At 39.6% G+C, this 24218-nt stretch overlaps 2 protein-coding genes and 1 long non-coding RNA gene across 8 annotated transcripts in view; 2 read left to right on the top strand and 1 right to left on the bottom strand.

The window, feature by feature from the left end:
- Positions 1 to 4671, top strand: part of LOC110049076 (FAS-associated factor 1-like) — a 19118-nt gene extending 14447 nt beyond the window's left edge. The window contains exons 15-21 of one of the 2 annotated variants that reach the window (XM_089287497.1): positions 669 to 805; positions 1713 to 1801; positions 2189 to 2269; positions 2403 to 2492; positions 2912 to 3049; positions 3421 to 3498; positions 4235 to 4671. In XM_089287497.1, the coding sequence (XP_089143623.1) occupies positions 669 to 805; positions 1713 to 1801; positions 2189 to 2269; positions 2403 to 2492; positions 2912 to 3049; positions 3421 to 3498; positions 4235 to 4315 (694 nt within the window). In that variant the 3' untranslated portion in view covers positions 4316 to 4671. Of the gene's footprint in view, positions 1 to 668; positions 806 to 1712; positions 1802 to 2188; positions 2270 to 2402; positions 2493 to 2911; positions 3050 to 3420; positions 3921 to 4234 lie in introns of those variants that run through there. The other variant, XM_089287496.1, reaches the window with a different exon arrangement.
- Positions 1 to 16563, bottom strand: part of LOC149113832 (uncharacterized) — a 16934-nt gene extending 371 nt beyond the window's left edge. Inside the window, exon 1 of the long non-coding RNA XR_016206572.1 lies at positions 16422 to 16563. This is a non-coding gene — a long non-coding RNA (uncharacterized LOC149113832). The remainder of the gene's footprint in view (positions 1 to 16421) is intronic.
- LOC110049028 (uncharacterized) lies at positions 7816 to 24020 on the top strand. Of its 5 annotated transcripts, XM_089287478.1 has the most exons (12): positions 7816 to 7970; positions 8153 to 8200; positions 8791 to 8861; positions 11724 to 14251; positions 15722 to 15803; positions 17682 to 17831; positions 18604 to 18702; positions 19494 to 19607; positions 20556 to 20654; positions 21246 to 21347; positions 21646 to 21750; positions 22495 to 24020. In XM_089287478.1, exons 4-12 carry the CDS (start codon positions 11781 to 11783, stop codon positions 22525 to 22527), a joined length of 3255 nt encoding a protein of 1084 aa, XP_089143604.1. In that variant the 5' UTR covers positions 7816 to 7970; positions 8153 to 8200; positions 8791 to 8861; positions 11724 to 11780; the 3' UTR covers positions 22528 to 24020. The 5 variants fall into 5 exon arrangements, with proteins under 5 accessions (XP_089143604.1, XP_089143607.1, XP_089143605.1 ...); XM_089287481.1 differs by lacking the exons at positions 7816 to 7970; positions 8153 to 8200 and adding an exon at positions 8309 to 8351; XM_089287479.1 differs by lacking the exons at positions 7816 to 7970; positions 8153 to 8200 and adding an exon at positions 8397 to 8591.
- Positions 24021 to 24218: the final 198 nt, after the last annotated feature.

The raw sequence follows: 24218 nt of genomic DNA on the forward strand, positions 1-24218 counted from the left end.
CAAAACATTTAACAAAAACATCAACAGTTTCGCTGCACGTGTAGATCAAACTAACCTAAGTTGTCCAGCAAACAGACCTAGATTGAACACCAGGCCTGGTTGAAGTCAAATTGGCTTATATCACAAATTGATATACAAAATAAAAGTTACAATAGTACACGATCTTAAATAAGTTCTTTTTGTGGTGTGCAAAAACTACCTTCATATCACGACAAGTAAGCGAGTACTCATGCGTAAAGGGACATGGTCGCTACAACAATAGAGAGAAAATTAATGGTGAATATCGAAATTAATGGTGGATGATAATTGATGCGCCATCTCAACTCTTTGAGCATGCGGTCTCTTTCGCAGTCTTAGGGTTATTTGACAAATCAAGTGAGATGCGTTGCGTTTTGGTGCAAAGCAAGTCGTGAATTACGGGCTTGATAACTCAGGAAAAGACGTTGTCGACTAGAAAGCTAGTAAGATCACTCGAAACGAGAATCCTCGGGTCTTTCGCAACATGACGGGGACTAGAAGATGTGAGAACTTTTTGCAATTCTCGTGCTTTCAGGTTTTGAGACTTTCTGCTACCTGTACCCAATGCAAAAAAGTAGAATAGAATCTTAGTGCTATTTATCTATTTCTCTTGCTCCTTGTATTCAATCAAAGGTTTTATTCTGTTCTAGATTTTTAGACATGGTGACACAGCATTTTGGCAGTGTGGCTGCGAGCACGGTCAGAGGGTTTGGGGCAGAGCAGTATCCACTACTCTTAGTTGGTTTGAAAAATAGATCAGCGATGGAAATTTGTTCCGTTCTTCAAGGTAGCGAAAAAAATATCAGTTAGTTGTATTCTAAGCTTAGACAACGCAAGAGCTTTGTTTGCCGGCTCAGTCATGGTCACGTCACCTCAGATTTGACACAAAAACTTCCAGTGATGACGTGGCTGTGCAGAGATCTGGCTAGTATCTTTGATTGGTTGTTATAGTTAAGAATTGTCACATGCGAATACAGCGGTTTTCAATTGGGTATCGTGAGACCAAACCCAAAGTAATCACCCTGGCAAATCAGAAACGACATAGGGAAACCAGTGAACCAATCAAAACTACAAGCAAATGCCTGCAGCCGACGCAAAGCGCGGGGAAACGTGTGCGAACTGGTCGTGATTGGTTGTGGTTATACTTCTGATTGAATAACAAAGTGTCGCGAATTCTTTAAGCCAATCGCGTAACGTACTCGTAGTAATTAAAAACCAAAGCAAATTCGAATTACATGTACCCTAGACAGTCGAGTGCAAACTGGTCCAACAACCAAAACAAAAATACATGTATCTATAGGTGCTTGTTATCAGTACGAGATTTTTGAAGTCAAATGACAACTGGATGAAGGGAAGAGGCTAGCTGTATTTTAACTATGATTACTGATTACCCACATGTATGATTCACCCATATTGCATTAAAACTTCTCTCTGCTCTGTTTAATTGTGAGAGAGAATCCAAACGCTTTTGTTTTTTATCCTAATCTGTTAAATGTTTGTAGAGGTATTCGAGTAGTCGTAGAACAAGTCTCGATCGATCGATCAGTCACTCATTCCACCAATCAGTCAATCTCGAGTGAAGACAGAGGCTGACGTGGGATTCATTAAAACAAGTAAAATTAAAACAAGTAGACGGCAAGCAGTTACATTCTTGGTTTACATGTACCATCCTGAATTATTTCATTTTGTATCAGGCTCTGTTACCCTTGATGAGCTTATGACGGGACTCATGAGTGCGCACGAGACGTTTCAACAAGCAATGGAAGTTGAAATTCGTGAAGAGGTAAGAGAAATACAGTACGGTAGACCTCTCACACACGGCGGGGCCTACGAGATTCATGCGCTGATGGTTTTTCCGTGAATTCTGGTTAGACTTGGGCCGTTGAGTCCGACTTGCTCTATAGCGGAGGCAATCGCTGTAACTTCGTTCCACTGGCAACCACATCCAGCCATGCCTCAACTTTATAATAGATCATTTTCGTATTTTCGGTATTGGATTGGAACTAGTTTACAACTGAGGCTAATGAGGGCAGCAAATTAAATGACATTTATCTTTTTTTTATGGTATTCCCCTGTACAAGCCTCCATTGCAAGCTAGCTTCAGTCCAATACGGAGAATACGAATATGGCTTGGTAAGAAGTTTATTATTTGTGTGAATGTTGTTTACAGGAAGAACGAGAAGCTAGGGAACTAGTGAAAAGAGAACAAGATGAAGCATACCAGGCCTCGCTCCGCCAAGATCGGGCAAAGGTTGGTGGTTTCAAAGAATAACATTGCTTCAGAGTCGATATCGGAAGTCTTTTGCTGCTGAATAGCAATCTTTATGTCCTCTCAGAAGGCTACCTGACCCCAACCTTAACATACTGTTTAATTTTTCACAAAGGCTGAGGAGAAACGAAGACAGGAAGAAGAAGAAATTCTGTCCAAAAAACGTCACGAAGAGCAGGCTCTACACGAAGCCGAGCTTAAAGAGGTATGTTTACCTTTTCTGCTTGAGTAAAGCTTAGTTGTTATTAATACGACGAGTGCAAAACTCCCGTAACCCAAGCGCACTTTTGATCCTGTATCCGTCAGGCAACATTATTCTTTCGTTGTGTGACAAAGATCGACCGATGTGATGTGTTACCTGTGAACAGGCTCTCTAGTCGAAAATGGGGCGATGGGAAAACGGAAAGAAAGAGGATCCCATTTCCCCGTCGGCCACTTTACTATTAATTTTATCAGTTCCTTTTCGGCGCTTCCAGGCGCGGTCAGATTCCTTCCAACCGGAGCCTGTTTACAGGCTATCGATTATGTAAATGCTGGTCTGATTTTTTCTTTTATTAGAGTACAAAAGAACCACGTTTCGGTTTCAGCTTGGCTTTGTTTTAATCCCAATATCTTCCTTTCCAGGCCCAGAGGTTGTCACTTATGGATCACCTTCCTGCGGAGCCTGGTTCCGAATGTACAGCTCCGGTTTCCAATCTCCGTTTTAGGTTGCCTAATGGCGATACTGTAGCGAGAAGATTCCTGGCGAGCAACCCGCTTCAGGTTTGATAAGTGTAATTTCATAGTGCATTAGTTTTTTAGCGGGAAATGAAATCTGGTATGGCGATAAGACCGTTAACATTTCGGTGATGTAACTAAGTCTTATTTTTAGTGAAAGCCACCTCCTCCCCAGATCTCGCGCGTTTTCGGTCATTGATGATTGTAGGCTAGATTTCCAGTCGCTATTCGAGAAACGAGCTCGCGCACCACCCCAGAAAAGACCGCACGCGAGAGAGCGGTGGAAATCGAGCCTAAGGTGATTGCTGTCTTTAAGGATCGGAGCCTCTGGGAATGAGATTGGATGAAAAAATCTCAAGGTCATTCTCAAACACTGAAAACATCCTTCTTACACCTTTCTACCTTATATTTTACAGGTTGTGTTAACTTTCGTTCAGACGAGAGGTTATCTAGACAGTGAATACAAAGTAGTGACAAATTTCCCTCGAAGAGATGTAAGTAGAATTGTGCACACTGCAGCGTCTTATGCCTGGTCGTTTGTAGTTTTTTGTTTTGGAAGTCTGAGAGGGGAGATTCCGAGAGGATACAGCTGCAGAACATTTATCGTTTAGTGTATGCGAAAGTCGAGAAGTGACCGGGCTTGTGGGACAATGCACTGGAAGGAATGGGTACAACACGCGAGTACTCTCAGTGAAATCGGCTGCAGGATTTAAGAGCCCTTTGTTAACAAGATGGAACAAACAACTTATGTCCCGTTGACTGATAGACGTTAATTTTGTTCATAACGCTAGCATTGTTTAGCAGGTAATGGCTGAACTATCTTGCTAGCATTTAGAGACACTTCTGCCTGATACTAAGAGTTTTAAGAGTTACAGTGACCCTTACTCTCAAGAAGAAAAAAAAAATCAAGGTTCACTCAAGCCCACAGACCCGGTTTTCATGACAAGTTCGTCGTTTGTAATCTGGGTTAATCTTCCCTATCCTGAACCATCCTTGTTCCCTTATGGTTTAGTATTATCTATTTGGTGGTTTTCTTTCTCAGTGAACTACTATTTTAAGGTGTCCTTAATTCAATTTAAAGGTAATTTTATACGTGGCCAAAGTAACTCAAGATACCGTGACTGAGCTCCTTTGTAGGAATATTGATGAAACTTCCAGTGTATCCATTTCTAAAAACATTGTAATACATGCATTACAACTTTACGTAATATCTTTTTTTTTTCTTGGTAGCTCTCAGCGTTGGATACAACGGAGTCACTTCAGTCAATTGGACTTTATCCTCAAGAAACAATTTTTGTTGAAGAGCGTTAGAAACTTGAAAGTATGCAATCCGAATTAGTTTTATTTCCATCAAATAACTTGTAATATAAAAAGCTGAAGTACACAGCTCCGTTTGCCTCGTTTCGCACAACTGGAGAAAAAAATGAAGAATGGAAGAAAGGAGGCAAATAAAGAAACCACAAGAATTTTGGCTCATTCCCTCCATTACTTGGTGTAAAATTTGGACCAGTGGAAAACTGTGTTGAACACTTAAGGGACCTGAAAATACTCATAGTTACGTCATAGCGATGAAGTCAAAATTGGATTGAAAAGCCTATTACCTAACTGGAAATTAGTTGTTGTTATATTGACAAATTTTTAAATTAAATTATATTCAATGGAAGAAAGGTTTCAACGCAATTTTTAGCAGTGGCACACTCGGTTAATGTCAAGTTCCATTAGGCCATGTCCAAGTTGCCTTTTGCCTCTGTGTCAAGACGAGTCCTGCGAAACCATTCATATGGAAGTGGTTTCACCTACAGGTCCCTTTTCCTACAAACAAACTCATTTTCATGTGAAAGGTTTTGCACAAGGACTCGTTTTGAAACAGAGGTCTAAGGTAATTCGGAACTGGCCTATTGTAAGACCGCAGCATTTCTGAAACGCTTCTCGCACGGCCTCCAGATCATAAACCCGTACTGAAACAAACCCGCACCGAAAAAGCCCTTTGAAGGAAAAAAGAAAAGAAAAGATAGAAAGGCGCCCAGAGGGTATTACCGGGATTTACTGTATTTAAAGTCCTTCTCGCATTCATCCGTGAAGCCTGTTAACCGTAGTATGTCGTGTAATAACTGCGTGAACGTCTCTGCTCCTTTAAGACTTCCCCGGCATTTTTCTCCCCAAGCTTTCACTTTGGACTTTCAAGCTTTAGTTTGAAGTTAATTTTGGATGTGTAAAGATGACCTTCGATTTATCGTGACGCAATGCACTGCCAACAGGTCCATTTAGCTGCGGGTTGGAGGTTTTGCTGTTGATTTACTCCGGCGACCGTGCTCTGTTTTCTAACGCCCTCTAGCACGCAACACAAGGTGTCTCATTCCAGTGAATGGCTAGTGGATTGGCAGGAATCTAAGTTGAGAATGGGAAAGAGCCGCTAATGGCAAGAAAGAAAATCTCACAACAAAGTAAAAAGCGTTTTTTTTATCTAATGGTTGAGCGGGAGGTGGCTTGGTAACTTCTGAGATCTGGTGTTTAGTAGTGACCTTGACTCGCTAGCTTAAACCGAAGCAGAACTCATTTTCGACACAAATAAAACGGTAATTGTCATAAACGAGCCCTAGCCAATATTGCGTGACCACAACTCAGTTTGACTTACTAAGTTGGGCAAATAGAGGGAATTGCTATACTTAACATTTCGCGCCCTTCATTTAATTAATTTTTTATGGGACGGGAGGATTAGCCCCGGGTGTTCTGTAAGGCTGACCTTCCCTTAGCCACTATAGCCTGTTATCCCTAAAGGCGCCGGATCCCCGCCTTATGCCGTTGTCCCTCAGCTGCAGTAGAACTGCATTACCAGGGTCATGATGAGGACATGCGGAAGCCGACTTTGTGGCAGAGCCTATGACACGGAGGAGCATTCCCCAGCATTTGCAAACTACACGTAATGGCACCAGTGCACTCCGCTGGGACACATTACCACCCTTGCATACCATCCAACTCTCCAACTCTCAACATCTGCTTCTTGAATCATTTTTACTAATTACCGACTGTACAAGTAAATGCATGGGTTAAGTTTCCGGACGGTTATAAGTGAAGATAATTGTATGGTGAATTCTGTTACTCTGCTCCCTTCAGAAAATTAAACCAACGCATTTCTAAAGGGCGGTAGAACAGTTAACTGCAAGTTCAAGCAACACATGAATGTAACTTCCATGATGCAGTCTTACGCATATGTTTTGTTCTTACAAACAATTTTTAATTACTTTTTTACTTTTTCATTTCAATGGCCAATTCGATCCCACTTTAAGACGCACCTGCAGGGAATCACGATTGTAGCTGCATTCATCAAGTAATTTAGTGACTGTTTGTATGTCAACTACATCTAGCGCGACAGGCACTGAATATCCAGTCCAAGATGATGAATACAGCTTCCATGATTCTGCAGGCACATCTAATAAATGGAATTGGGATTTGGCGATTCATTTTGGCCCCATGAACACTGCGGCGAACTATACTGTATTGACAAATCGTGATCGATTTAGATATACTCAGTGTACTTTTCTTCGCCATACAACCGTCCACAAAGTAAAAAAGCGATAATCAAGTCAACAAGGATTTTTCAAATAAAACCATGTTGTCTTTTTTCGAGCTTAGTATTAAAATCGACGCGCATTTTGTACATGCCCGTTTGGATATGTAAAGAAAAGTGAACGTCGCGATCAGTATAATTTGAGAATCTCGCCTATCAACGAAATAAATGCGTCCTTTTAATCTTCAGTTACTGACGGTTGAAATATGACCAATTCTCCTTCAGTACCACCCTTATATTCAATAGTACCAGAAACTTCTGGAAGCAAAATCGAATGAAATAGAAATTTTTGGCAAGAACATTGGGTATACCTCGCAAAGTAGTTGTTCTGTTTTTCGGACATTTTGGAAATTTTCGGAAATTCCTGCTGGTATTTTTGGTCAAACGGAAAGCGCCCTGGTCAGTCAAATGCTATATATAATTACTGAAGGCAATTACATTCTCTTAATTGTTGAATATGCAAAATTAAGATTTTAGATTCTAGGGCTCAGTTATCACAGGGAGTCTTGTCTTTATATGTAGCGCACAGGAAAGAGAGCCTAATGAAGATTTCTGATTATAATACTGACAAGTACTCGGAAGGAAAAAGAGGGCCTTAGTTGAGGAGGGGACATAACTTCTCCCCCCGTCTGATATTGAATCTACGTCCAATGTTAGAAGACAGGAGCTTTTCATTTCGGGGTACTACGTACCACATCGGCTGAAAAGCAAGGAACGAAAAAGAACAGTAGTGGCGTAAAACTTTGACCACGAGGATAACACATGCTCCACGAGGGGTGGCCAAGTAGGTAATGCGGAAACAAGTACTTACAGTGTTGTACATTGAACGAGGAAGTTAGCTCCAATTGCAAAGTCATGTCAGATCATATAATTGAAGAAAACAATATACATGCATTTTGTGGCTCTTGACAACAGCTAATAGCGAGCTAAATTCGGTAATAGGGCTTCCCCCGGAGAATATTTCTCTCGATTTTTTTAGTTAAATCATGCATGGTTTTATCATACTTTCCAAATTCATAACTTGGCTTACAGTTAGGCTAAATGGGTGAAATAATTATATTACTTGAGATCTTCCTGGTAAAATAGGATAAACAGCTCAAAACTAGCATAAATCCCTCTTCACGTGCAAGGAGTACCCCCTCCCTCACCTCGCCTACGCTTCCCTACCCCTCTCCCACCCAAAAAAGGAGGCTATTTTGAGCGCCAATCGGACTCGTTCACGGGTCGGTGCACTCGCATCCGACCGCGCCGTGCCGAAATAAACCCCCGTTCGGGGGTCATTCATTTTGAAAGCTGCTCTTCGCGCGAAGAGAATTCAGCATAAGCACTTGTAAACAACTCTGTCCTTTACAAAGCCGAGAGATCAAGACCACCTGGACACAGAGGAATCTCAAATCGGTAAGCTTATGTTTAATTGATCTTTGACTCATTCAACAGGCTTATTTCAATGTGTACATTGCCCATTTAGAGGAGCTTAGCTGGCGCTATGAAGCATTCTTTTGCATAGTTGTTACGCAGTCAAATGAACCTCTGCTATGTTAATAATGCACGCTGAAATTAAATTATTTTCCTCGCTCTAGCCTTCGCTGTTTATCAGAGCTCTGTACAAGCCTGTGGCGCCAGAGAAGGTGAGTATATTGGCAGAAAATAAACGCTGATTAATATATAATATTTTTCAAAACGTTCAATATTACAGAAGCATATCTTTACTCTAGCAATTACTGTTGTAGTCAATTACGGGCGGTAGTTTGCAATTTGAGTTAATGGTTCGTGGCGATGGTGAGATAATGATTTCCCTTTGTACGGCGCTAGTTTCGTTTGATTATGAAAAATATTCTCGAGGATCTTTTGTCATGTAAAGCCAGACAAATCTGTGCGCTAGTGCGCAACATTTAAGTACATGATCGAAGGCCAAGTTTGAATTAATTCGAGTATCAAGGGTTTTCGTGCGGCATAGTATCACGCAAATCTCGACATCAACAGACGGTCTCAAGCTTGATCGGTTTTTGGATTTTTGAGGTTAGACAAAAGGAAGTAGAGGCTTAAATTCGAAGCAGTTGTTGTTTTCACAGCCAAAGTGTTCGGATTACATTTCCTGTGAAATTGAAGCTGTAAGCATAGCACCCGCTTGATATGACGAACTTGACATATTATATATATTGGAATGGCGCTTATGTCGTTATCAGCTGATCTATTTTTCTTTGCGTTTACTGTTCAGTAAAGAAATCTTTGCGATTTGCATCACATTCATTCACAAGATCACGGAGAAGTGACTACTTAGAAGAGCCGGTACGTACTTTGTTGTTTGTCCTTTTGTCCTTGTTCTAGGTAGCTATTGTCCAATGATAAAGAACATTTGTAACTGTTTATGCTTTTCATAATGCGTACTTTATGAATTATGTCCTCTCAGCTTGGCGATTTCGTTTTTATCACGTTATGTTTAGTTTATGATTTGGTCTCCCATCGGAGTATTGCTTGATAATTAGCAGCTCTATATGCGGTCCACAGTGACACCATGTTATGATTTAAACAAAATCCCATACGCGCATGGGGCGCGCAAACTATCAGGCGCAATTGACTGAAAATAATACAAATGACACTTGCTCTTACAGCCAAAGATGAACGACATTTGAAAAGATCTCCAGAATTTCAAAAGAGTAATTGCTTTCTTTAACAGTTTAGCTCTAGGTTCTTTGTGCGCGCAATCTTTTGTACCAGCACACAAGGTATTTGGATGGTGAATATATTCAGATTCTGTAGGAGTACAGCAACAGTGTTTTATGAATTGTTCCTCAGTTTTATTGTCGAACATGAATTTCGTCTTGAGAAGAATTTCGCACAATTTGTTTCTTCGCATCGCGTAATTACAGTACAGAGCCAAGAGCGACATCATTTGGATCTGTTGGATCGAGATAACCTCGCGTGAATCATAAGATGAAAATATGCACATACGTGCTAATATGCCTTGTAGAGATTGTACTTTCTGTTTATGTTGTCAATCAAGGCATCAACGTTATTTCGTGCAGCCTGCGTGTTTGAGAAACTGTGGCTCTCTGCTGCAATAAATTCACAAATTTCCTCATTCAGTTCTCTTTTGGAGCTTAGTTAGGGTCTTGTGTTGTACTGTACACCTTTGAGATGAAATATTGCGTTACATCTTCTTACAATTTTATGCACCCCTGCGTGGACCGAGTTAGTGTCAAAGAATGTTTACTGTAGTAAGGAGTGGATATAGAACGTGAGCAGACACAATACATAGCACAGTCTATAGATAAAGAAAGAACAGTATAGCACATCAGACATCATGACATAATCAGTACAATGTAACTATATATCTTCTGCCAGCTTTCAGCTGTTTCTATGCGTGTCTGCATTGATTCAAAGCTCTCAAATTTCTTTCCAAATGGTGTCAAATGTGATCTGCGATCGACTCAGAAGACTTCAGAACATTTAGAGCTCAGGATGGTGGCGTAAATAACGCAAATTGTGGCTAACTGTGAGTTTAAACCATAGACATACTAATTAACATAAGCAGTTGTTGCTCATTGATGTTAATCCTGTGAAATTCAAAGGCGATAAATGCTGCTATTTGGCCGCTTTTGTAGCGTGCAGTCTCGCACTGCTAATTGCTTACAGCTGTTCACTATTCAACGGGTTTCTATTTAGCTTTTGATTCAAAGAACCCGACAAATTGTTCTTCTTGCCTAGTGGCCTTACGCATTTCTTATATTTCATGTACAGATGCGAAGCACCATGTGGATTTAATGGGATTTTCTGGCAGTGGGGCGAATGGCATTCCGAAATGTCATTAAGCAATCTTAATTATAGGGGTACTGGGTCAATCAAAAGGGTTGTCTCGACAAAAGGTTTTTCCACAATGCTCTCAGACTTGCCAAATAAAAAAGTACCCACAGGAAACCCATATCGGATTTTCTTTACATATTAGAGTCTAAATCTGGTATTTAGACATCTAAAATAACAATTATCTCGTTATGTAATTTCACATCTACTGATTTGTTTCCTGTGCAGTAGGTGTTTTTCATATAATTATCACAACAAATGGTCCCTTTATGAACTCCATTTAATCATATCTTTCATCAGTTGCTTGAAATGCAAGAATGTGCCTTCTATATCGCTGTTTCTTTGGTGTATGAATAACATCTTTATGTTACAGTAGCTATAATTGCGTACCTACATTAATGCAGTGGCTTTCTAATGCCGTGTGCATTAAAAAAATAATAAAAATGGTTTTAATAGTCTTTAGAGTACTCATGCTTTAGATTCTTGCAGTTTATTAATAGCTGATGCATTGTAAATCTTCTTCGAACCATGTATGGTCTTTGATCACTTTAGCAAGGTAGTAATTAGCATAAAGTTTGTCAATTTCAAGTGTCATATGCAGGTCATTGAATGAAAGTTATGCTTATGCTGTGTTTGACATGCATAATGAATGTTTTTCTAAGTTGTTTTTTTTCTGCATATTGCCTGAGCACAATGAAAAGAATGTTACTATTTACATGTATAAAGTACAGTTACCTGCATACAATATTATAATACAGGCAATTAATTTTGATCACTCTTACTTCATGAATAATAACAAGGTGAAGACTTTCTACTCACTATTTTGCACACTCGTCTATGCATAAAACAGAGGACATATATACAGTAGCTCGCCTTTTATAATGTACTTTGAAAACACAGGAATGTAAATAGTTGGTAGATGTACATTGTTGTCCCATCGAATAGTATAAATATGTTATACAGGAGACAAAGTAGTACTCACTTCAAGAATGACTATATATCCCATCTTAAATTATTTTTAACTATCATTATGTGATGATGCAAATGGACAACAGAAAAAGCACTTGGAGCCCAATATTAGAGCTAATTCTTGGAATCATTGAATTGAATACTTAATAAAATAATATTACCTTAACCCTTGTGTAATTATAAGCAGATGTATATAGCAAAGCTAATCCAAAAATTGTGCTTCTGTTTCAGTACTTTTTATCAATATAATTGAGCAAACTATTTAATTTATACATCAATTTACAAGTGTGACCTAATAATTATTGTTTTCAGTTGTTTTTAGTAAGGCAATGTCAAGTGTATCATCCTCTTACATTTTAATTCTTCTTTTGCCAATTATAGGGCATTCATGGTATTGAAGGAGAGAGACCTTTAACTTCTCTTCCGTTGCTATAATTAATGGCAATGTCAAAGCCATTCTATCTCAAGGGTGGACCAAACAGATCAAGGCCTTCGTCACTAAGTTCTGATCCTGAGGAAAGTGCCTTCTCTCTACATGGTATCCAAGCTTATGAACTTGAACTGGAGAGTGTATCTGACAGCGATGGCAGTAGCTGCAAGAACATGGCAGACATTAATGGCAGTCCATGCTCTTCAACACCTAGAAGTCTTTCCCCACTCAGCTCCCTGAGTAGTGGAGATGGTCACCACACCACCAGCCATGCATTTGATTTTCCCAGTGAACCCTTCAGTGTTCCTCGATACATCAATGTGCACTCCCCTGTTTTGAGACCAAGTACCTCCCTCTTGGAAGTGTCAATTGCCAGCTTACCACCAGAGTCTGAATTGAAGCAGTCACTTTTGAAAATCCGTGAACAGATGGCTTTGAGTCTTGCACGACTGAAAGAGTTAGAGGAACAGGTGCGGAATGTGCCAACTTTGCAAGTTCGCATATCTGTACTCCAAGAAGAGAAAAGGCAACTTATTAAGCAGCTGCAATCCAAAGGTTCTCGAAAGAGAAGCCGATCCCTGGGGCCTTCATCCGGTGACTACTCAGTATACAATGGGCATTCCAAGGGATCAAAGAGTGACACTGAAAATGATGGTGAAGATGACTATACTCTCATCAAGAAAAGACTCAGAGTCAAGTTGAATTCTGTTGCCGTTGGAGATTACTCAGTAAACGATCCTTGCACTTGTTGTACCACAACGATTCGAACAACCAAAAAGACCCCTGTGAAGTCTGTATGTGTAGGAACAGAATCTGTAACTGCACTAAATAGTGTGTCACCAACAACACAGCCAATGAGACAAAAAGTCCAAACTAGATCTATTGGTGTTGGAATGATGAGGTCCTTCACAAGAGATGTAGGTGTTGGGGAAGGAAAACCACTCATCTACACAGAAAACCGTGGAACTCAAGCTTCAGCAGAAATGGTGAATTCTGGCTGTGATGCTCCTTCTGTTGCTGTTACTAAAGATGCGGCTGTTATGGCACAGCCTGACTTACGCTCAAAAGGAGTCACTGCAGATCTTCAAAGCGCAGGCCACAGTAGCCTTTATGAGGAAGCAAAAGTACAGTCATCACAAGCAAAAGTTAGCATTGGAGTTCAGACAGGTGGAGGTTCAGGGGTCTCATTGGTTTCAATTGGGGTGGGTATTTGCACCATCGATGATGAACCAGCATGCAGAAGATGTTCAAACAGAAAGTCTCGAGCCATAGTAAAAACTGTGGATGAGATCATGGCCAATCGTATTGACATCCCACTCTGCAAATCTGTTGGCGTTGGTGACATGAGTCTTGAAGAAAACTATCTTTGCGATCGTTGCAGCAATCTTGAAACAAGAACAGTTGGTGTTGGGGAAAAGATTGAGCTGAGAAATGTTGCTCTCGGAGATTTCAGTGTTTCTGAGGACTACCTCTGTGATCGATGTAGTAACATAAAGACAAGAACTGTGGGCTGTGGTGTTGATCAAAGTTTTACTAAGGACACTGGTTCTGGAGAGGACAAAATCAATGACAAGATGTTGTGTGACCACTGTTCAAATTTACAGACAGCATCTATTGGAACAGGTGATTTTAAAGTGGAGGAGGACATTTTTGTCTGTAAACTTTGTAGCTCCAACACAGAAAATAAAATAGAGACTCCTATGACTGCAGAAGAGACAGTAGAATTGGAATCATCTGTTCCTAGCAGCCATCTTGCAGCTGAGGACAACAGTGCAGAGAGAAAGATGCCTGTAAGGAATAGAACCTTTAAAAAAGAGGCATGTACTACACGCACAATTGGTGTCGGTAGTTGTGGTATCATGGATTCTTTCTGTACTAAATGTGACAATTTGCACACCAGATCTATTGGTGTTGGCAATGGTAATGTTTCAGTTGATGTGATTTGTGACAGATGCTCCCATAAGAAAACAAAGTCTGTTGGAACAAGCAGTAACATCATAGAAACAAGGACACTTGGTGTCAGTGAGTGTTGCATAACAGATAACTACTGCGACAGATGCATGAATATCAGAACTCAGACTGTTGCCATTGGAGACTGCTGTGTGACAGACAGCTATTGTGAACGTTGTTTTAATGTCCAGATGCATTCCATTGGTGTTGGAGACTTTGATGTTAACATCGACGATAACCCACCAGTTATACAAGCTAACCTTGTTTCTGTTGATAACAATACTAAATTTGACTCAAACATGAACTTGAAAACACATGGGACCATTACCAGTCAAAACGTAGTTAGACACACACAGTCTAAGCAACACAGTATTTATTCTAATGATGGCATTAAAAAGGCACATATGCACAGCAAGGAGAGTGAACTTAATGAATCTGATGGAAGCATCGACAATGATAACCCCAGCAGTGACAGTGCAAGTCAAACCAGTGAAGTCATGGATACTGCTCAGTCTCCAGAACGCATTAGGTATGGATCCTTCATAAAGCTATAATATACAACATTCTAAATTTGGAAAGTACTTTGTCACAGGATCCTTAGATTTGTACATGTATGTACAAGTTTTCACTTAGAGTGCATTATGTGCATATATTCTGTATAATTGGTGCATGTATATCCCCATATAAGACAGATTATTGCCACTATGAATGTTTCTTTTTTTACAAAGTAACATTACAAAAAATGAAGTTTTCTGTAATGCAAAATTATTTTATTAACGATTATTCATGAAATTTTTTGTTAAATACCAAAATAAGATAATTTCCTACGTAAATGATATCAAAAATTTTGAATCACAAATATTTTTTCCTTTGTTTTTACAATGTTCAAGTTGCTCTATGATACTGTAGTTGTGAAACAGTGTGCAGCTCAATTTACCTGAATGAGGTCCATTCACCTGTGTTTTTGCAGTGAAATAAAAATGGCTTAAAATGTTGTCCGAACTTAAAGGATGAGAGCTTATGTGTGCTAGCTAAGCATTAGTCCTATCATTATTATTATTATCATAATTGAATATTATTTGGTCATTTGTGAGTAACATCTAGGTTAATAATATTTTCCTGAGGTGACGGTTTTGTAAAAAGAAATAGTTCCAGCCATTGAACTATTGAAATAAAATGAGTAACTATACGTTTTGGTTTACTGTGATCACATTGTTGTCACAACTGAGGAAGCATGCTTTCACATTCACTTTTAACTGACACTTTTCAAAACTGTTTCCAGTAATCATGCCTTCACATTTTTCATTTCTTTTATCAGTTATCTTCTTTCACATCAGTCTTAAGTTAAAGCACTTGAGGAGCAATATTGATATCCTCAAATATTCAAAATACTGAGCATGTTTATATCCCGTGGGAGACTGAGAGCACATTAATAGTGATCAAATAGATTGTTATCATGCATTTCACAATGACACCACACTGAGTTCCACTCATCTTTTCGTTTTTAAGTACCCATCAATTGATATAAGTTGCTAATGCTTCCTAATACCTGATATTGGAACTTAAAATATATTTCTTAAGAGGTATCTTTTTAATCTACTAATTGATGCATGGAAAGGGGAGTGACATTTCCCTTAAATGGTAATCTGTTAACCCCCTCCCATATTTCTAAGTCCAATACTTTCTTTTATATCAGCTTCTCTGCCCTTTGCAATACAACTCCTTCTGTTTGCTAACCTCTCCCTACCCTCCCCTCTCCCCATGTATTTGTGACCTTCAAAACTTCTAATCTTTTATTAATCCTATAATTAGCTGCCCAACCTGTCAAGCCCTATGTAGTTATCTTAGGCATCTAGTACCCAATTAAATAACTTCAACTAATTAGTAATAATGTACTTTGTGTATTTTTCTTTTTCTGTTGTACATACATGTACCAAAAGATGTTTAAATTGTTGTTGTAATTATTGAAGACTGATGTATAGATTATGTATTTTTGCAGAATTACTGATGAAGTTGTTGTGGCATGCAAACTCTTGAATGGCCATCTTTACAAAGGAAAAGAAATTGGAAGGGAACAAATGGTATCGTATCTAGCTTTGTGTAATCCTCTTTTCATTGTCCACTAAATAGGACCACAATCGCGGAGGTAATTAAGGACTGGGTTTACAGTCAGAACGTGCAGTCAGAATTTACTCTATATATACATAAACTTTGATTTGTGTACTCAAATCTACTTGTAAGTCTACTCAAGTCTACATCAATCATGTGGTGTACAAGTTGACCAAAATAGCATTGGTAGTGCAGTGATTTTACTAAACCTGTGAATAATTCTGTTGTAATATAAATGTTCTCTATTGTTATCTTGATCTTTTGTTTTCTTTGTTCAAGTTTGTCTCTAATGGCCAACTGACTGTATAAAGAAATAGGAGAAATGCTTGTTTGGAAAGAAAACACTTTGTGGTCCTTTGTGACTCATTCAGTAAATTAAAGCTTCAAGCTTGTGCAATAACGTGAAACTGCCATACATTTTTCGTAAAAAATAACGTCTAAGCAGCTTAGGGACTCTACAATAACACAACAATCTGCAAGAAATTAAGCTTAGTTATATCTTCAATTTTGCTGTGGTATCAACTATAATCTGTCTTGGGAAAGGTCAAGAAATGTTTCATCTTCTATTTTGAAAGCTGACAGAAGCTTACCTTTTGGAATTAGCGGCCTTCAAGCATGGATGCAGTTGAGTTCTCGATCGTTCCTTCTTTCTTGTTTTGCCTCTTAGGGCAACAAATAACTGTGCAAAAAGTAACGCAAGGATCGCTCAATATACTTACTTTCGTGTTTGCAGGCATGTAATAACGCATGCTCGGTAGCCGCGTGCAAAGCTGCATGCGAGAAAACAGGCGGGAAAACTTACGAGATTCCACTCTCTCTGCTACTTTCCAATTACATTTAAAAATTGTAATAATTTATTAACCCTTTTTTGGCCTAGATACAAATATTTATCTATTTTTGGAGATATTTCAGAAACTTCCTGAATATTTTGAAAAATTCTAGATATTTATAAAAAAAAAGTGTAAGTTTAGGGATATTTAGAATTTTTGTTGAGGAACCACCTAGCCTTTTTTTTCCCACTAGTTTCTTGGGGTTACATTTTTTTGCTCGTTTCAGAAGTAATCTGATTAAGCTGTCGGCAACTGAATGATGTGTCCTACGTTTGTTATAGCGTGAACAACAGGTTTTAAGTTCTAGTGTGTAACAAATATCAGGAAACTGAATGATAAAGCCACAGTAATCGAAATTTCCTTTCCTGTCGAGTCAAACTTGTAATATTCGTTGCAATATATAACAAAACGAACTCGAGATAAGTGAAAAATGTGGGATATTAAGTGGTTTTGGTGGGTTATCACGATTTTTTTTCGGATTTAAATTCCGGAAGGAGGTTCGTGGGTTTTGAAAGTCGTACTCGATGTCATTCATGGTCCAATCCGAAGGCCCCTGTTTATTTCGTGTTGAGGCGGAAACGAGCTCAAAGCGCGTTGAGCTAAAACGACGCGAGGAAGGAACTAATAAGAAAGCTAGAATTGAAGTCAAAGTGCCGTTCAGGACATTGAGCAATACAGCACGTGTGCTCACTGAATGTTTATTTAGGCAAATATGTTTATTTTCAAAAATTAATGAAATTAATAAACGACGTTTCGTCATGGTAGGATGTCATTGCATATTTTTTGTGTTGAAAATATTCCCTCGAGCTTTAAATATGTTTATGTAGGCAATATGTTTGGCTTGATGCAGTCCAGGTAACCGGTGATCGGGCGGTTTTTTTTCTTAGTATTTTTTCATCCTTCCCCAGAATGAGATGTAGAGAAGGAGGGTATGATCCCAGGACAGTCCAGGCCGTGATCTTTTCATTTTTCTCTTAATTCTTCGATAAGAAGTAACAATTTTCTTTTTTTGTGTTTTAGATTTCGTGCATGAGTACAGTGGAAAACAACTGGTTTCGCTGCGTTAGCGCAAGAGAGTGTGACCCCGAGATAGTCAAAGGCCTCCTGAAAATATTCAAGAATCAAATTCACATGCTTTTGGAAACCATCATCAATCTTGTGGACAGCAATGTAGGTGAATTTAATTCCTCTATCAAGCAAACAAGAGGTTATTTGATTTTAGATTTAATTTTATGTCTCATGAATAAAGGAGGTAAGGGTGGAGTCGAAAAGAGGACGGGGCCTTTTAGATATTTTCGAGTCGCACGGTCATGATTTGTTACACAAATAAGTGAAATGAGGAAAACTCTTGGTTGGATAGAGGGAGGAGGCGGGGTTAGTAGAATAAGGGAGGGGTGCTACTCTCCTCTTCCTCCGCTACTTTCCTCCGCAGACTCTCCTCTCTCCTCCTCAAGCACGACCCAAATAACGACTGGGTGGGCGGTGGAGGGGGGAGGGGGGGAGAGAGGAGAGGCCAGGGTTGAAATACGTTTTTGTCCTTGAAAGGCGGCGCATGTGAGAATGGGACTGTAATAAAGAGTGGACTAAAGAGAGAAAAACGTTGTTAAAGAAATAGAAAACTCTTTCCGTGTTTTTATCGCGGTGATTGGACGTCTGGCAGAACGAGAAATGCTGTGGGAACACGAGCCGATAGGCAAGTGTTTACACAGATTTTAGAAAACGGCCTAAAGAAAATAACGACCAATGAACGTGACTACTGCAACTTTTGTATGTTTCTACCGAGTTACAGAAACACGATTTTCAGCTAACGAGCGCGTGTATTTTCTTTGACTATTTTCTAAAACAGTTTGTATATTTGGGTATATTTGCGTTACATTAGGTAACGCTTCTCTGGGTCTGGCGTTACATAGTTCGCTGATCTTGTCCTTGTCATGTCTTGCAGGGAAACAATGCTTTGCATTACGCAGTTTCGTTTAGAAACTGGAAACTGGTCGATGTTTTGCTGGACACAGGACTAATGAACTTAAACTTGCCAAACAAGGTACAGTTTACATACCAATATGTGTTGTTTTCCTACCATTTTAGAACAACAGGAACATAGTTTAAGTATGGGAACATCCAGTAAAATAATTCCTGTGTAAGCTCTGCGCTTTCAGTTACGTTCGCAGCATAAAATTGGACGCCAGATAGATGTATAAAGGAAAAGAAGAAAAATAGTTTAAATTGTCCAAGATCGTGGGCTATAGACTATGTTCCTTCGTCTTAATCAGTCTTGGTCTTTTTGGTCTATTCTCAACCCCTTATGATTTTTGTCTACCCTAATTTCTATGGCAAGAAGTGATTTCGCTGACCATTTTAAAGTAGTGGGGCTAAAAATCCGGCCGAGAGTGGTCTGGTCCGGAATGAGTGTTGCGCTTTATAGTTAGAAACATGTCAGATCAGACGTCAGACATGCGCACAAAAGGTATAAACGTGACGTGAATAATTTCAACGCCATGACTAAGCACTGTGAGTGGGAAGCAAACGTTAGGGGTCTCTGTTCCGTCGTTTTCTTACTTGCAAGTGGTGAAATTCATAAACTATCCATGTCATTTGGATCTCTAAAAATCGACCCAAGCAAAAAAGTGATAGGGCTAGAGGGCTACAGCTCTACAAGCTGCCCCCCCCCCCTTTCTCCCCTGTCCCTGAAACGATGGTAGTTAAAGGAAGAATCAATTTCCAAAGCATTCCCTATAGTTCAGAAATGTCATTTTTGTCTGTCCTGTGATCTTGCGCTATTAAATGGCAGAATTATAATGGTAAGGTGAATGATGACACTATGAATAATTGTAGGCTGGATATACGCCGATAATGATGGCGGCGCTAGCTGGAGTCGTGAAGGAAGATGACAAGGACATTGCCAGGAAAATGTTTAGAGCAGGAGACATAAACAAGCAAGTTGATGAAGTAAGTAAACGAAGACTATGATGTGAAGTTTATATGAAATAATTCATATATGAACTGCGGTTGTAGATGAAAGTGAAGGATGATCATCGCAGTAAATTTTCCAATTTAAGCCATTGGAAAGAAGAAGCCTGAAAAAATCAGGGCTTCAACGGGATTCGAACCCGTGACCTCCGCGATACCGGTGCGATGCTCTACCAACTGAGCTATGAAGCCACACATTGAGAGCGACGTCAATTTATTGAGTTGATATCTTCCCGTGAGGAGTGAAATGATGTGAAGTTTATATGAAATAATTCATATATGAAATATTCATTCAGGCTTCTTCTTTCCAATTGCTTAAATTGGAAAATTTACTGCGATGATCATCCTTCACTTTCTTTTAAACGAAGACTATACTGGCACACGGGTGGAGAGGGGTTACACCCAGAAAAATTGGGTGGGAGTGTGTGGCCCGCTTCCCAAAACCCTTACGCTATTTAAGACCAAACTTTGCGATTTTCCCTACCCTTTTTATGACCTAACCAAAAATTCGACACCCGATTTATGACCTGACCCTTTAATCGATGCCCTGTTTCAGACCTGTCTTATCAGTAATTTCTTCTCTAGCTCAGACCGATGTTAAAGGCATTGTGAATGGCTTTTGTTGATGGCCTTATCGATAATGACGAAAAAGTAGCTTCTTCTAAAAAAACATACCCAATTCAAGACTAGAGTGCAAAACCAATGCCCTATCTGAGACCAAAATGGCCAAAATCGTTACCCTATTTGTGACCAAAAGGGCTAAAAAGACCATACCCTTTGGGGCCGCATTTACATATATAGCCCATATGAGTACCTCTCCCCCCGGGTACTGACAGTAATTAAGAAATCTAACCGTCGTCTTTATTTAGGCAACACTTCAGTGTTTATAAGTGTTGATGGCTTCCACTTTTCCTTTAATATTATCAGACAGGTCAAAGTCCACTTATGTTGGCTGTCAGCCGAGGGAGAATGGAAATGGTCGAGCTTACTTTGGAGGCTGGGGCCGACATCAACGCAACAGATGAAGTAAGTCATGAAAAATCTCGTATTTTTGACATCTCAATTTAGTTCGCATTCTCTGTAACCTACTTCCCAGCCTCATTCCATTCACTGTAGCCGTCGGACTGTTAAGGTGATGCCTCAGAAATAAAAGTTGCCGAACAATTTTTTTGAAAATTTCCGTGAATGTTCCCTACCAAGCACTGTTTCGAAAATTACAATAAAAAGGATAGGTCACCAAGGTCTTAAGAGATGTGATGGGTCAATCTTACCACATTTATGCCTTTTTTTAAATTAACTTTACCACATTTATGCCTATCCACGCGCGTTATTTCATCAGTTCACGTTACATCTTGTGGTAGCTGAAAGCAAATTAAGGTTATTAAAATTATTATTTTATTAAAAACCCTGTGCTCAGAATGGGTTAGAATTTTAAGAGTTCAATTTTCCTTGCCCGCGACCCTCCCCCAATTTGCCTTACTTTCTTGTCGGTTTGCACAGTTTTATGTTTTGTTGTCGATTTTGTGTCTCTTAGATTGACTTTTGTTTTTGCTTGTTTGTTTGTTTGTTTGTTAAGTTTTGTATACATCACTAATGCTGTGTTTTGCCTTCTTTTAGGATGGCTCAACAGCGCTGATGTGCGCATGCGAACATGGTCATCTGAACATTGCTAAGCGACTGCTGCTGGAGGTTCGCTGTGATGCATCCATTGAGGACAATGTAAGTTACATTCAAATCCGTCACGTGACATTTTCAAGATGCTTTTTAAGTCAAAGCTACTTATCGTATTGGGAGGAAGCTTTCTTCAGCCGATGGCCATCTTGGATTAAAACAAAACTAGCAAAGCCGTTAACAGGAAAAACTTGGCACTTGCCTCATTCATTTTTTTCGCTTTTGTTGTTGTTGTTATTGTGTTACGGCCCGGTACGTCTAATCAATGAACTTTTCCTACGCTTAATGACACACGTCTTGTTGGTTATTTACTCATACATCTTTATTTGTTATTATTTTATAACAGGAGGGAAGCACTGCCCTATCCATTGCCATGCAGAGAAACTTCAAAGACTTAGCTCTCTTGATATACGGAAATGTTAGCTTTGACCCTATTGGGAAACCTCGGAAGGTATGTAAATGAACACAACGTTAACTTCTGGCTTTGTTGGGAGAGACAGTAAGTCAATACCTTCGTGGAACCTGTGTGGTATTCTCTTCCTCCAAAATTTCCAGCATCTAGAAAAAAAATGTTGCAAACAAAGCTTGTTTGTCGAAACTTTGGTCTTTGAGGGTTCCTGATGATTTCTGACAAATGAACTCTTGAGTACCCCTGACTGTAAGTAATTAGTCTGTCTTCGCAGGCGTTAGTTATTTGTGACGTCAGGAAACGTTTCTCGGCGTGACTAACCACGGAGGAGACTAACTTAAAGGAATGTAGGGGGGAGGGGGCAACTTTTGCATCTGTAATAAGTGTTCGTATCTTGCATGAAACTGCGGTCAAACCTCTCCACAACGGCCACCCTGGAGACAGAGGAAAGTAGCCGCTGTCGAGAGGTGCCTGTTATGGGGAGAAAGGGGTGTAACACAATCAAAATATATCAATAAAACAGAAGCCAAACAAAAACAGAGGCCAACAACGCGCGGTACATCGCGTTACGTGACCATTTACAATACAAATTTGGGTTTTGTATACCCCGTTCGTCAGTCGTTGGTTAACTGGCCGTTGTCGAGAGGTTATTTTGGCAGCTAGGACAGGCTTTAGTGGCCGTTGCCGCTGTGGAGAGGTTAAAATAAGAGTGAATGTATGGAGTGGCCGCTAGTGGAGGTTCCACTGTAAATATCTTCTTGACATTTTCTCCTTTTTGTTTTTCAGAAAATTGCTGGTCTTCCCTGTAAAGCGTCGTGAACACAAGGCTGTGAACATGGTGCGATGTTCTTTTCCATTTTGTCACGCCAGAAACGTCCATGGGACTCATTTCTGATGCGTCCAGTAAAAAAGATTCTGTGCCTGAGATGTTAAACGTAACGTTTATGCGAACACAATGAAGTTCGAATCACAAACTATGGCAGATAGAGAAATACTTTCCCTCTATTAGCGTCTAGGAACATGCTTCTTCCGGGAAGAACTCAAAATTGAGATAGGGATATTTTCTATAGACTGTGACCAAGTCAAGTCATGTATCGTCTCTGAAGGTTCTTGAGGGAAGGGGTGGTGGGGGGTTGGGGGGGGGGAGGGCTTGGGGCTATTACCTTCCCACCTTTTTTTTATTTTTTGGCAATGTATTTAAGGGTTTTTGTGTGCTCCAGGTTTCTGTGGTCTGTTTTTTATCGGTAAAAGAAAATTAAAACCATATATATTTTATTTTCTCATAAGAGAGACATCTCTAGTAGGAGTGTTCTATAATTATTTAAAAGCGTTCATATATTTTTAACAAGAAAACCCCAAAAAGCCTAGCTAATTGCGTATTTTATAAATGGCTGTAAAAATGTGCGTCGTAGGCTATTTATATCGCTGGGATCGTAAAGTACGGTCAGTTGCGATTATTATATGTGTCATATGATATCCGCTGTGTAGATTTTAGAAACTTAATGTAATTTTTTGGGTCTGAATTGTGTCGATTCTACAGTTTCCTTGATATTGTTAAGCTTTTGTTTTCTGTTGGTCAATAAGGGAACATGAAAATGGTAGCAGGTTCGGCTTCTTGTTTACGTCGAAAATTGCTGTTTCTGAATAAAGCGATCTGACATTGAGTTTTGGAGATTCGCATGGGTGAATCAGTTCTTTGATCATTATCTCTTAATATTTTTAAAATATAAGTATATTTGTTATGTGAGGATCTGGCATGTCTCCGCAGGTTAGGAGGTAGTTAAAGGACCAGTGAAAACCATATATGTTGTGAGAGTCAAACGGCAGGCAGTTAGACAGAAATGCCAGTGGGCGGAGATGGCGACCAAGTGAGGAAAACGCATACAAATTGAGAACGAACGCACCTAAAAGCAGATGAATGGACAGACAGACAGATAGCTAGACAGGAAACACAAACAGACAATAAGCCAGTCAGCTAGCCAGACAGACAGACGGACAGACAAAAAAGATAGACAGACAGACAGATAACTTGAACTCATCTCAGAAATGTGATGCCTTCCAAATAAAAACACAAGTACGAATGGAACAAACCTCGTTTCGAGGTCTTTTCCTTTAGCTTTGAACTTAATTAAGAGTTAGCCTTGCATTTTGTTCTCAACAGTAACATTACGGCGGGGGGGAGGGGCAGCGATAGAGGCGTTTAGGGGAGGGAAAGACGAGATATTAAAATTCCTTACAGTAGTGACATAACAAGAACTCTGAAAGTCCAGCTAGGTGTGGTTTTACAAGTCAATAAACAAGAATGAAATGTTTTTGTGCGATTGGAGTCATAGCTTCAAGGGCAAGTTCCTCAAGGGATTTTTACAAAATTGGAGCGATTTTCTTCGACTGGGCAGCAATGACATGATCCAGGTAGAAGCGTTACAGGCGGATATAAATTCTTTGGTGATAATTTTCTTCCGCGAAAGAATGAAAGTGACAACATATAGTTAACGTCAAAATATACTGAC

The sequence above is a fragment of the Orbicella faveolata genome, unplaced genomic scaffold (assembly GCF_042242905.1).
Source record: "Orbicella faveolata isolate gen_17 unplaced genomic scaffold, um_ofav_v1 contig_14, whole genome shotgun sequence".
Classification (NCBI taxonomy): Eukaryota; Metazoa; Cnidaria; class Anthozoa; order Scleractinia; family Merulinidae; genus Orbicella; species Orbicella faveolata.

What these genes read in the sequence shown, in the direction of transcription:
- LOC110049028 (XM_089287478.1), top strand. Translation starts at nt 11,781, where the DNA reads ATGGCAATGTCAAAGCCATTCTATCTCAAGGGTGGACCAAACAGATCA. An exon ending in ACTTAAACTTGCCAAACAAG is followed by an intron (nt 18,703 to 19,493) that starts GTACAGTTTACA and finishes GAATAATTGTAG; the next exon opens with GCTGGATATACGCCGATAAT. An exon ending in ATGCATCCATTGAGGACAAT is followed by an intron (nt 21,348 to 21,645) that starts GTAAGTTACATT and finishes ATTTTATAACAG; the next exon opens with GAGGGAAGCACTGCCCTATC.